Below are 12,289 nucleotides of genomic sequence, written 5' to 3'. Positions count from 1 at the left end.
CGTTGAAGTCTTTCGTTTTCGATTCCTTCCCTTCGCTCAAATCAATGCCAAGCGCTGATGCTCGTTCGTTGTCACCAATATCCACACACACTGGATTAAGAAAAAACAAAACACAAAAAACAAAAAACAAAAACAAAAGACACCACATTCCAAGGGGAGCGTAAGTTGGGTTGGGCGGGGGGTTGTGGTGGTTTTTTGTTTTTTGTTTCGTTTTGGGTAACATTGGGAGCTTGCACTCGAGCGGATTTGGCGTTGTTGTTGTTGTGGTTGTTGTTTGTGTCGGTGGAGATGTATGTAGAGGTACGGTCACAAATTCCTCTCCGTGATCTTATCAACCCCCCCCTCCCCCCCCCCCTCCCCCTCCCCAAGTCAAATGTCCTAATGACCTTTCCTAGTGCGGGGGCGCGTCGGTCGGTCGCGTTAATCGACTTTCGTCTCGACTTCCCCGCCGGTTGCCAGATTTTGGGCAAGCTAATAGTGGCGGGCTAGTGACAGGTTTTGGGTATATGAGTGTGAGATATGTTATGGACATGTTTACAAATATTAATTTCCCTTATGTAATTCTTTTAAAAATGTATATACAGGGTACGCCATCAGGTGCATACCTATTTTAATGTTCAATAACTCTGTAATAATAATAAAAACTGCAACCAAACTTCAAACTGTTTCCATTTCTAAACCGCTCGTCCGACAGCTGGCAGATATTTTCGGGGGTCTGCAGTGTTCCAGCTCATCATTTTGCTTTACAAGCGGATAGCAGTTTTTTTTGTTGGATTTTTTCAGAAAAAAAGAAATGGTGTCGCCCGCCCGCCCGCCCGCCCGCCCTGAAAGTTGGCCGCAAAAAAAAACTGCATCATGTGCATGTGCCGGACTTATACGGATGTACAGAAATGAATTACAGCTCGAATCGCTAGTCCAACACTTCATATATGAGGCCTTTTGTTTAAGGAGGGGGCTTCGGTATTTAAATTTGTTTTAACACATGTTTCTAACATTTTTTCCAGGAATGCTGATCCTTTCAAGAGTATTGTGTAAAAGTTTTGGATCAATCGAGGAAAAACTGACAAAGATACAGATTTTTGCAAATCCGCGTCTCATATATGGCTCCATGCAGAGCTCGCTACTTTGAAGAGCGTTTCCCGAAAACCAACGCGTTTTCAAAGTCGGTACACATAACCTCTACACTCTTTGTCAGGTAGTCCCGTCGAGATTTCATGAAAATTGTTTATACTTTTTTCTAAACAAATCTGTAAAGTTCGTTTTTTTCTGGCAAAATCGCAAAAAGCATCACTTTTTCAACTTCAAAAATCTGCCAAAAATCGAAAAATAGGAAATTCTACAAAAACTCTCCGGGGCTACCTAGACAAACCTATAATCTTTCAAACGAGTATTGGTTTTTTATTTATCTGATGACCCATCATGCTGCTACGATGGGCACCGGGAAAAGTGCATTATCGCAGACGCACCTTCGGAAATTTGATGTCATGGATGAAGTTTTTATCAAATCTTCTCCAAAATAGAACTAAGTATTGTTCAAAAATGGTAGTTTAATATGCAATTCACTTGAAAAACTAAAGCTGAATGGTTGCGTCACAAAAAATCGCTAAAGTTGAGTTCTGGTTTTGACCAGAAATTACCAAAGCCCCTCCCTTAAAGGCCTTTCAAATTCTTTTCCAATTCGGCATGGCTGCATACCTTATGAAAAAGAAAAACTAAAAATAAGACTCCATTAGAACCGATATTCCGAACTTGATTCTCCCCGATGATAAACCATTCGTTGACCAAAAGGCTAACAGAACGAAAAGCACTCGAAACTGATTTGCAAAATTTTTGTCCCGACATTTTGTTGGTTTCACTCACTGCTGTACATAAATCAACATCAATACATGTATGTATGTGTGTGGATGCGTTGTGTGTTTGTGTGTTGCTGGCGAACGGAGCCACCCACGCGCGGGCGAGCTGCTGGCAAAAAGGCGACCTTCACCGGTCGGACTTTTGGCCGCAGTCGTCGTCGTCGTTGTCGTCCGAAGTGTCTGTGAGCTGTGAGGTGAGTAGGTTGTGTGGCCCGGCCCGGTCGACGCCACCGTGTCCCCAAGGCCAAGGAGGCGAGAGCGAGCGTCGCAAGCGCAAAATGGAGCGATTGATGGACTTCGCAGCGCTCAGCATCGCTGATGGGGTCGTTGCAGTCACCGAGTTCAGTTTCTCAAAAAACAACAAAAAAAAAAAACAGGAAAAAAAAACAGAAACCGAAGCAGCAACGCTCACGTGCGGTGTTGTTGTTGTTCAGCTGCTGCTGCTGCTGGCGAGCGTTATACTTTGTTGTCCAGCAACCTCTTCCTACCCTGCCACGGCTGTTTGCCGTTTGCGGCTCCGCGGTGTCGCGTTAGATTAATTGACAGTCGCGCGCCAGCTGTGGTGCTGGTGCCGTCAATCACCGCCGTGTATTTGCACACCCCTTACCCCAACATCCCCCCCAAAAACCAACCCCCATAAGACACAATGCCAGCTGTGTACATGCCCGGTGGAGCACTGCGTGCGTGATCTAGGGGGGGGGGTCCCGCTATATAGGGCGCATCCCAGTCCATCAGAGCACCAACAGAGAGCAGCGTGAGAGGTCTGAAGGATAGAAGGTGCACTCAACCCCATTCATCCCCCCTTTCCTGTGAGGCGGAAAAGAGAGAGAGAGAGAGAGAGGAAGCAAGCAATCCAAAATGAAAGTTTACGCAGGTAAAGAAGCAGGATTCGTAATCACCACAAGCACCCTTTTTGCAATTATTCTCTCTCTCTCTCTCTCTCTCTCTCTCTCTCTCTCTCTCTCTCTCTCTGATAAATTCCACGGCCAGGACTCCGGAAGCTGATGGCCTTGGTGCTACTGGTGCTACTGGTGGTGCTGGTGTGCTGCGGCAAAGAAGGTGAGGCCCATCCGGGCAAGAACGCCCAATCGCTGTCGTCGGCCAAGAAGGCGTCGTCGGCGGCGAAGAAGGCGAACGCACCGCACCACTCGCTGGGTGGGGGCGCAAGGACGGCGCTCGGGGCCGGCGGTGTCGCCGGCGGTATCGCGTCCTCCCTCTTCTAGACACCACACCACACCCCCCCCCCCCCCCCCTGCTCTAGCTCCTGTATCCAGCAAATACATCCAGCCATCCCGAGCAGCATAGCAATGCCGGTGTGTCCGAGTGACGTTTTTACTGTCTGTGTGGGGGGATGGGGGGGGGGGGGGGGGGTGGGGGTGCCCAGGGGGATGTGCAGCTGCGGGGGATGCTGGGGTGCGGGTGTACGGGCGATCGCCACCGAAATTTCCATTGAATGCACGATCCGCGATGCGGATGGGGATGCTACCCCTTCGGAGGCCAACCCTTCAAGGGAGGGGGGGCGATATTGCGGGGGCGGATGGGGATGAGGGGGAGGGGGTTAGCGATTAACGATCTACAATTTACATACGAGGGCGCACAGGGCGCATTATGCGCTCCCCCCCCCCGGAGGTGGCGTGTCCGTAGTGGGCGTCGGTAGTGCTGCTCCTAAGGGTTGGTCCACCCCCGGGCAAAACCGGTAGCCGAGAGCGAGAGAGAGAGAAAGAGAGAGAGAGCGAACGGGGTCGTTCCCAAAGGGTCCCGTCGAAACAGCAGCAGTCTCTAACCCTTCCTCTTTGGTTTAGCTACCCCCCAGGCACCCTTCCCACTCCCCCTTTTTTTTTAACCCTCCTCAACAACCAAGCTGTGGAGCTCGATCGGGGATCGTTCGCGGGGTGTTGCGTCACATTTGCGTGGTGCAAAAGGAAGGGAAAGCATTGGCACCCGGCGGTGCCACCACACACATACACAAACGGGTGCCAGGGGAGGGGGGGGGGTGCTTTACAGTTTTCCTTGCTCTGCCAGCGCGCCAGCGCGCCAGGGCCCCGGGCCAGGCACTCAAAGTCCAAAGACCCTTTCGACCAACGGCAAACTTCTGGTCCCCACATGCCACCCCCCCCCCCCTTCCTCCTCCTCTCCCCGTTAATCTTGTTCGCTTTCTCACACACATACACACACACACACACTGACATGCCAGGCATGTCTCCTTGGTGTGGCGCAGTGATCCATTTGCGAGCTGAAAGAAAGAAAGAGGGAAAGAGAGAGAGAGAGAGAGAGAGAGAGAGAGAGAGAGAGAGAGAGAGAGACTGACCCCCTCTCGATGGCTGACATTTGAAATATGGACAAGACGAGACGCGGGCCACCGGTGGGGTAAGAAACGGTAGGGTGTGGACGCGCGGTGACGCCATTTTGAAAGGCACCCCTTTCCCACCCCGATGTGTGTGTGTCGCAATCGTAATCTGATTTCGTTGTAAATTTGAATGATACGACGCGTTGCCCCCCACCCCGTTGGTCAGGCAGGTGGAGGGTGGGGGGGGTTATGCTCGGCTACCTTACATGCCATTGCATACGCCACGCGGGAAAGGTCGCGCGGGCGCGCGTCCTGCGCAGCCTCAGCAGCTGAGCACTTTGGCAGCTCATTAGCCAGTGCACGTGCGACTGTATGTGTGCCTGTGTGTCGCGCGCGGCGCCATCAGCAGGGATGCAGTCGATCGAGCCGAGGACGATCGAGGACGAAGCGCAGTGGCGCGGGAGTAGACTAACCCTCCCCGGGGGGGGGGGGGGGGTAATACCCATACAGGGGTAGCTTGATGGCTGAAGGGCGTTAATAACCCGCGAGGGGAACGCAGAGCCTGACCGCAGCGATTTGCTTTGCATAACTGTCCGGCGCCAGCGATTAAAAGGGCGCCAGGCCGGTAACATTATGTATGATGCTTTCTGTCTCTCTTTGTCTCTCTCTCTCTCTCTCTCTCTCGCTCTCTGTTTTTTTTTTCATTGTTTCCTCTTTTTATAGTTTTTCTTTGATAATTTTGCAAACGATTTTAATCAACTTTCTAGGAGTTTTCATTTGTTGTTCGTTGAGGCTCACATACCGGGTGTACCAATATGAAATGAGCTTCTACGCATTCATGTGTCAAGCGTGAATGTTTGGTGTAAGCGAATCATAACTAATTTTTTTTATTTGTCGTTTGGACATCTGTTAATCATACCTCATACCCAGAAAATCATTTAACAAGACAGATCCTATTTGGCATCGTGTTAAAAATGACCACTTTTTGTTCCAAAAATTGACGAAATGCTGGCAGCATTAATCTTTTGCTTCCATTTGAAGAAAACTGAAACTCCGGATTCGCATCCGAATGCTTGGGAAAAAAATCAGAATCACATTGAATAATGAAAAAAAAAAATCATGGGTTAGTGCTGAGCAACGAACAACATCAAGGTGCAAGCTCAGACCGCTTTGGAAAGAAGAAACAGGAGTTGCTATACCCCCCCCCCCCCCCGCTGTATTTACTAGACTTGGATCTTTCCGAATATTATTTATTTTCATCCATTGCTCACGCGTTAGCCAAGCAGCCCTGCAAGTCCTACAAAGAAGTGAACATTTACATGGTCTGTCGCAAAGTAAACAGGACTTTTCGCATAGGGAAGTTTCTGGTAGTGTTACCTTAATGTATGTTATTTTGCATTTGAAAGGTGCATTTTTGAGGAACAGTTTCAGTCCAAATTTCATGACATTTGGTTGACTGGAAATTAAGTTATGGCGCCTAGAGTGACAGTTTGTGTTTGTGGGTGGTCGCTAGAAGCTTGCTGAACGGGCCTGAAAATGTCAGCATAGCGGTTTTCCTTTCAGCCACCAATGAAGTTTACCGAATACTCAAAAGCCCTAGGGTACCAGATCAAGTGAGTACGGGGCAGGATTGTTTGATAAAATACAGTTTTTGGTAAAAAAAAAAAAAAAAAAACAGTGCTAAGTGTTCATGGTGACACCGCATTATGGGCGCAACAAGCGTCAACTCCCTGCTTCACGATATTCTTGCAGAATTCGACTTGATTTCGAATTGATATATTTTTCATTTAAGAAAATCCCACGCTCGTTCGATGCTTCCTGGCGTAATCACGAATTTGGCTAAGCCCGGCGTGAAGGTTGTCGTCGAGGTCTGCACGACCGGTTTGGAAACGCGCACTACTACTCATAAACTTTACCACTGGATAGACAATCATCACCAACAAACTTATTGCATCAATTAGGTAAACGGTTTATTGAGTTTAAAAGCTAAACGTGATATTGGTGATTTTTTTTTGTTTTATCATTTTTTTTACCGACCACCCAAAACATACTGTCACTTTAATTCAATAACTTTGCTTCCAGTGGACCAAATGGCTTGCAATTTTGATTGAAAGTGCCTAAAAGATGCACCTTTCAAACAAAAATACCCACATTAAGATAGCACTACCAGAAAATTTCCTATGCAAAAAGTCCTGCTTACTTTGCGACAGACCATGTAGGTCTCGGACTGGTTTTGGTCACGAGATCAACAATTTTTTTGGCTACCTCGCCACAAACTACCTGAAAGTTAGATGAAAGGTGTCTCCAACAATGGACAGTGCTTTGAATCAGATATGATTTAACTTTTCCATTAAAAAAAAAAAAAACTGCGTTCATGCTCACCCAAAATGGTTCATTTCATACTGGTACACCGCGTATCTGTTATCTGATCTGATTCGCGAGGGCACCCTAACAGACAGTAACGGATGCAATTGCGTAATGTGCAATCATTTTGAGCTCCTGCTCGGCAAGGTATACATCATAATCCCCCTGTCATCTCTCTCTCTCTCTCTCTCTCTCTCTCTCTCTCTCTCTCCCTCAAACCCTATCCCTAAATCATAAAACTGTTGGCTCATAAAACGGTACGAAACGAACGTCCAGACCTTGCACCCCAGTCGTCGTGTGCCTGGTGCGGTCTGGCCTGCTCTGCCCTAATTTGGCTTACGAATGTGAACGAGCCGTGGCACGGTCTTTACGCAATATCGTCTCCACACGCACCATGTCACACACTCGTATCCTTCAACTGTAAAACTCACTGCCACTGGGGGGGTGTTTCACCCCTTTCCCATCCCCAGTTGCTCAAAAGTGTTGCGTTCAGTGCAATCGCGAGACCGAGTGTTGCTGACCATTTGTGATTGCAGACGCAGAACGGGCTGGATCGCAAGCTCACCGCGCGATGCGATGCGATGCGATGCGATGCGATGCGATGCGATGCGATGCGATGCGATGCTATGCGCATCATAAAACGTCTCCACTCCACGCGGTGTGGAGCGCACAGGAAAACGCGTGACGCTAATTTATTCCAATTGGCTTCTACCAAAAACAGAGAAAGAAAATAAAAAAAAAACAACAACAACTCGCGAGCATCTTACGGGAGCACCCTCGCTGGCCCTGGGTGTGAGGAAGTGGGTGGGGGGATGGGGATTTTTTTTGTGAGCGGAAGGGGCGTGCTGGTGGCAGCTTATGGTAATATGGCGTCGGCGAATGGCGTGTGGGGCCATTGAACGTTTTGTGCGCCTCACCACCCCCTACCGTCCAGGCCTCGCTCGCCCAGGATTGATTGCTTCACACCTCATCAACCCCCCTCCCCTCCCACCGTGTCCGTCGCTTTTTACGCATTTTATTTGTTTATTTGCTCCGTGCTAGATAAAGAAAGAGAGAAAGAGAACGATAGCGAGAACACGAGAGGAAGGAGAAGAGAGAGAGAGAGAGAGAGAGAGAGAGAGAGCGAGAGGGCACGCGAATCCGACAAAGATCAGTGTCGCCGGAGGCTGGGGCCCGAAACGCCCACGCGTACGGAAGCGTACCGGGCAGCAGCAGATACCGCGAGTGGCCGCGGTTCTGGACGGCCTTGATCCGAACGTCCGAATGCCTTTGTGAGTGAGTGAGAGCGCCACGTGCCGCTGGGCGCGTGTGTGTCGCGAGCGTCGCCTTCATCGTCGAGCGAATTATCATAAATGGAAGCACTGGAACCGCGACCGGCCAGGGAGTTGGGGGGGGTGCGCTGGCGTATGCTTACGTAGTTTCACACCTTCCCCACCTCACACACACACTCCTCTCGACGGGCTCTGGTGTCAACCATTATGATGTGATTTCATCATTAATCATCACCCCACTTCAACTTCCCTGCGCGTGAATGTGGGGTCCCAAGGAGCATGATGATGATGAACTCGCTCACTATAGCCATTGCACAGAGGCCACTGTCGATGCGGATTCTCCAGGGGTTTCCGAAGAAGCAAAGCTGGCCTCCTGGGGGAAAATTTGTTTTTTTTTTTGAGGTAGAATCGTAAAAAGCACCACTTTTTCAACTGCATAAATTTGCCAAAAATCGAAACATTGGAAATTGAACAAAAACTCAACGGGGCTACCGGGATGAAGTGATAATCTAACACCAAAAAAATGCTGATTTGTATACCAGGTGTATGCATTATGGTGTATGTATTTGAAACCGACCTTTATGTTTTGCGAAAAAAAAAACGCTTATTCTTGGAAATCGGTGATAAAAATTATTCCCCAAAGTCAATGGCAATCGTTAGCTACACATTTCAACTATATCTTAGGCAATTTTTAGATGCCTTACTTAAAAAAAAAACACCAATCCGTACCATTTGTTTTTTCAAAACATATCCCTTCTTTCAATTTTTCGTAAAAAAGGAAGCACTGCTCGGCCACATTACCTGTCCCAGAGATGCAAATGAATGTTCATTTGATAGAATCAAGTCTGGTGATGTTAACCGCTAGTGGTACCAATTGTGGCTTTTACCGTGTCCTTGGCCGATATTCCCCGCAATTCGAAGCATTTTCATCGAGAAAAATAGGTCAATTTTGACGTTTTTTGATATTTTTGTTGATATTTTTTCACCAGTCTCGGTCAACATTGATTAATTGCTGCTTTTAATGATCATTAGTAACCGATTTGGAGAATAAGGCCTGCAATTTGATGTCTTCTAACAGCTTTTCGATGGTTGGTGGTTCTCTCATTAATATTACTACTTTTAAATTTTTTAAACCACACTTTGCACTGTGTTTCAGTGCCCACCGTAACCTTCAATTAAAATGTGATGCGATTCGGTCGCCGATTTTTTCAAATGGAGGCAAAAAACGAACGATGAATCCGTGAATCGCAGTTTTTAAAACCGGAACTTGCCATTTTAAAATGAAAATATTTGTTATTGTGTTGAATTAGAAAAATTGCAAACCGATTATGTTTAACGGATGCCTAATGAACAAAATAAAACACTAAGACTGGCTTTACAGCTCCATTTGGCGTAGATACGGGGTGGCAACGATAAAGCGACACACTTGTTCTAGTGCACCCTGTAGTGGCTATTACAGCTAAATGTCGGTGTTTTCTATTTGAAAGAGTGGTCTGTTTACTACGAAATTTGAGTTTTGTTTTCTAGAAAATTCAAATGGATTCAATTAGAGACTAAATTAAGATGCTACATCTTCCAAACCTAACTAACCATCAGATAAGAATCAAGATATCGCATCTCAATTTGTCGAGAATATTCGTGCACAGGACTATCAAACGATTCAAAGATAGTGGTACGGTTGTCCCTGAAACGTAAAACCGTGGGAAACATGGACTGTAAGCACTCCAGCGGTAACTAAGGCGGTCAAGGAGCGCATACGATGCAATCCGAAACACTCGGCAAGAAAAATGGTGCGTGATATGAAAATGAGGCATACCTGCTTGCAAAAATAAATAAAAAAAGCCCTCGGATACAGTCTTTTGAAGAAACAGAGGAATCACGAGTTATCCCGCAAAATTGTCGCCGATAGGGTTGCCAGATATGGAGAAAATGATTTTTGTTTCCAATAGGCCACCAGCACATAAAGAAAATTGATTGTGCAGACACGATGTGCGGAAAAGTTTGTCATGTTTTATAAGCTGATCGGAATGGCCCGCAGCGTCTCCAGATTAGCAGCCGCTGGACCTCAGCATATGGGAATACATGCTAGGAAAACTAGGCAATATAAATCATGCGAGTTTGGACTCTTTTAAAAATCATTTGGTGAAGATATGGGATAAAATGTCGAACGAAGTCGGGCGTGCAGCGTGTTAAGGTTCCCGAAAGTCACTTTGAGCCGTAATCAAAAACAAAGGCGAACGATTTGAATTGAACTAATTTAATAGTAAGTTTAGTGTTGTAACATGTTATTAAAACACGCAGCAGCGCGAAATAAAATCGATTCTTAATTCTGTGACATAGTTTAGGTGTATCACTTCGACGTTGCCACCCTGTATAGCTTCAGAATGGAAAAAAAATCGTTTTCATATGCGTACACCTGGTATTTCAGATTCAGCCACCACGTGGCTACGATGGGCACCGGAAAACAGTACCTTTCGAAAGGTACGTCTTTCTAAACTTGATGCCATTTAGGAAGTTTTAATCGAGTCTTTACCAAACTTCATCCAAACATGACTGAAAACTAGTAGTCCAATAATAAAATCACTCAGAAAAACTCCAATTTCAACTTCACAAAAACATCGAGAAAAAACGCGGGCCCGTGTTGTGGGCCCGAATTAACCTTAAAACAATTTCAACACCCAACAGGGTGGGGGGGGCAGGGTGCGGAGACGTGGAATGGGGTTTGAAGGGGATGTTTGCGCGAGGACACGGCCGTTTTCGCTGGCCGACATTCGCACCGCACCGATCGGCAGACAGAGCGATGTTCCACGTGGCTACGGATTGATGGTCAAACTGGAACACCGGAAACCAGCGGACCACCAGTTCCCCCAACCCCCCCCCCCCCCCGGCCAGCGCGAGTAACCTCCACCTCCCCTTTCCGGAACGGAATGCTTCCTTGCTGGCGTTCTGTTTTCCGTCCCTGACCCACTTCCCTGGCCCATTACTGGAACGGTGGTGTCCGGTGGTTCTTCATTATCCCCGTTTCGTGCACGTCACCGGAACCTGAGGGTGTTTACTCTCGCTCCGCCGTAGACCTGCCTAAACATAAAAAAAAAAAAAAACATAGACGACCATTTCTGCCTTTCAAAAATCCTTTTGCTCGCCCGATCGTCGTAAAGTGATCGTTAAGAGGGGCTCATCCACGAAAATCGTGCTAGCTACCCCATAGATTTGCCCCCCCCCCCTCCCCCCCCCCCTTGGTCGGTCCTAGCCGAGTGCCTAGACTGTTCACTAACGGGCCAGGGCCGCAGGACTCGGGCGCTTACTGTCCCCGTCCACGTGGTGAGTTGGGCAATGGGGCAATGCTTCGAATCATCATTTCGTTTTGTTTTTCTTCTGCCGTAGCCTGGCCTGGCATGATCCCCTTGCGTTAACCACGAGCCACGAGGAAGAGCCGCCAGGACAGTGGCCGGCCGGTCGCGAACGAAAATAAAGTGGAACGGAAATGGCTCCGGGGCAGGCAACCGTGGCCCGGGGGGGTGGGGGGGGGGGGGGGGGGGGGGAGGAGTGGTTTGAATGAGCGCACATAAAAATCGCACCCTCAAAAAATAAAAAAAAAAAACCGGGGACACCCGGTTGAGTGGCTGTTGGTCGGTTGAATTTGCATTTTAAAGGTTTTTAAAAAAAAAAAAAAAAATCAACCCCCGGGGGTGAGCTGACTTTTGGGGAGGGGGGACGCGAAGCTAGCAACATCCGGTGAGCGAACACTACGACACCGAAAATATACCACCGTTGCAACATAGTAATGTGCCCCGCGACCATCCCCTTTCGGTTGGCTTTCGACCTAGGGGTTGTTTTTTTTTTATTTTTTTTTTTTTAAGTTTTTTTTGTTTATTTTCATTCCCCAAAAATTGGCGCAGGGTGCCAAGGACATGGCGGCAGTGGCGGCGGGCGGCGGCGCCACTCTGGTATGTGATCTCTACGTTTTGGGGCGCCAGGTGTTGGAGAGCGCGAGCGCGAGCGCTCGCGACCAAGCCAAGATCGCGAATAATTAAGATTCGCGGGACGTGCCTCTGATCGAACGACGTTGAGCCTGGTTGCTGGAACTGATCAAGGGGCTGGGGGGGGGGGGGACTGTACTGCTCCCCTGTGACGGTGTGGTGTCGCCGCCGACGTGCATTTTTAACCCCTCATTTGAATAAATCAGCCGGAATAGCTTTAATCACCTGGCGCCATGTCATTTCAACGCGACGCCACCGCCGCCAACCTTGATCCATCACACATAAACACACAGAGACACACACGCTGCTGCTGCTGCTGCGCGTGTGTTGTGGTGGTTGGCGGGCTGCCGGGCGCCAAAGGCCAAGAGGCAGGCCACCGGCAGTGGGGCGCGCATAAGTGTCCCGGAGGAGGCATTAGCGTCATCGTTGTGTGTGGTTGTCGTAATTGGCCAACTCTTCAGCTGACATCTCTGGAGAATCTTAATCTCGCCGTCGAACCGCAGCCTACTTCACATTCTTCGCCTTCACCTTCTG

The 12,289-nt window shown here is 48.3% G+C and overlaps 2 protein-coding genes across 3 annotated transcripts in view; one reads left to right on the top strand and one right to left on the bottom strand.

Moving 5' to 3' along the window:
* The window catches only part of LOC126571590 (cadherin-86C), a 108,106-nt gene that overhangs the window by 28,332 nt on the left and 67,485 nt on the right, over positions 1–12,289 (bottom strand). The gene's annotated exons all lie outside the window — the stretch shown is intronic.
* On the top strand, positions 2,591–3,154 carry LOC126572498 (uncharacterized). The gene is made up of 2 exons (XM_050231899.1): positions 2,591–2,727; positions 2,844–3,154. Exons 1-2 carry the CDS (start codon positions 2,712–2,714, stop codon positions 3,074–3,076), a joined length of 249 nt encoding a protein of 82 aa, XP_050087856.1. The 5' UTR covers positions 2,591–2,711; the 3' UTR covers positions 3,077–3,154.

The sequence above is a fragment of the Anopheles aquasalis genome, chromosome X (genome assembly GCF_943734665.1).
Source record: "Anopheles aquasalis chromosome X, idAnoAquaMG_Q_19, whole genome shotgun sequence".
NCBI lineage: Eukaryota > Metazoa > Arthropoda > Insecta > Diptera > Culicidae > Anopheles > Anopheles aquasalis.
The sequence above is the reverse complement of the archived record's forward strand: the minus strand, read 5'-3'. Positions and strand labels throughout refer to the sequence as shown.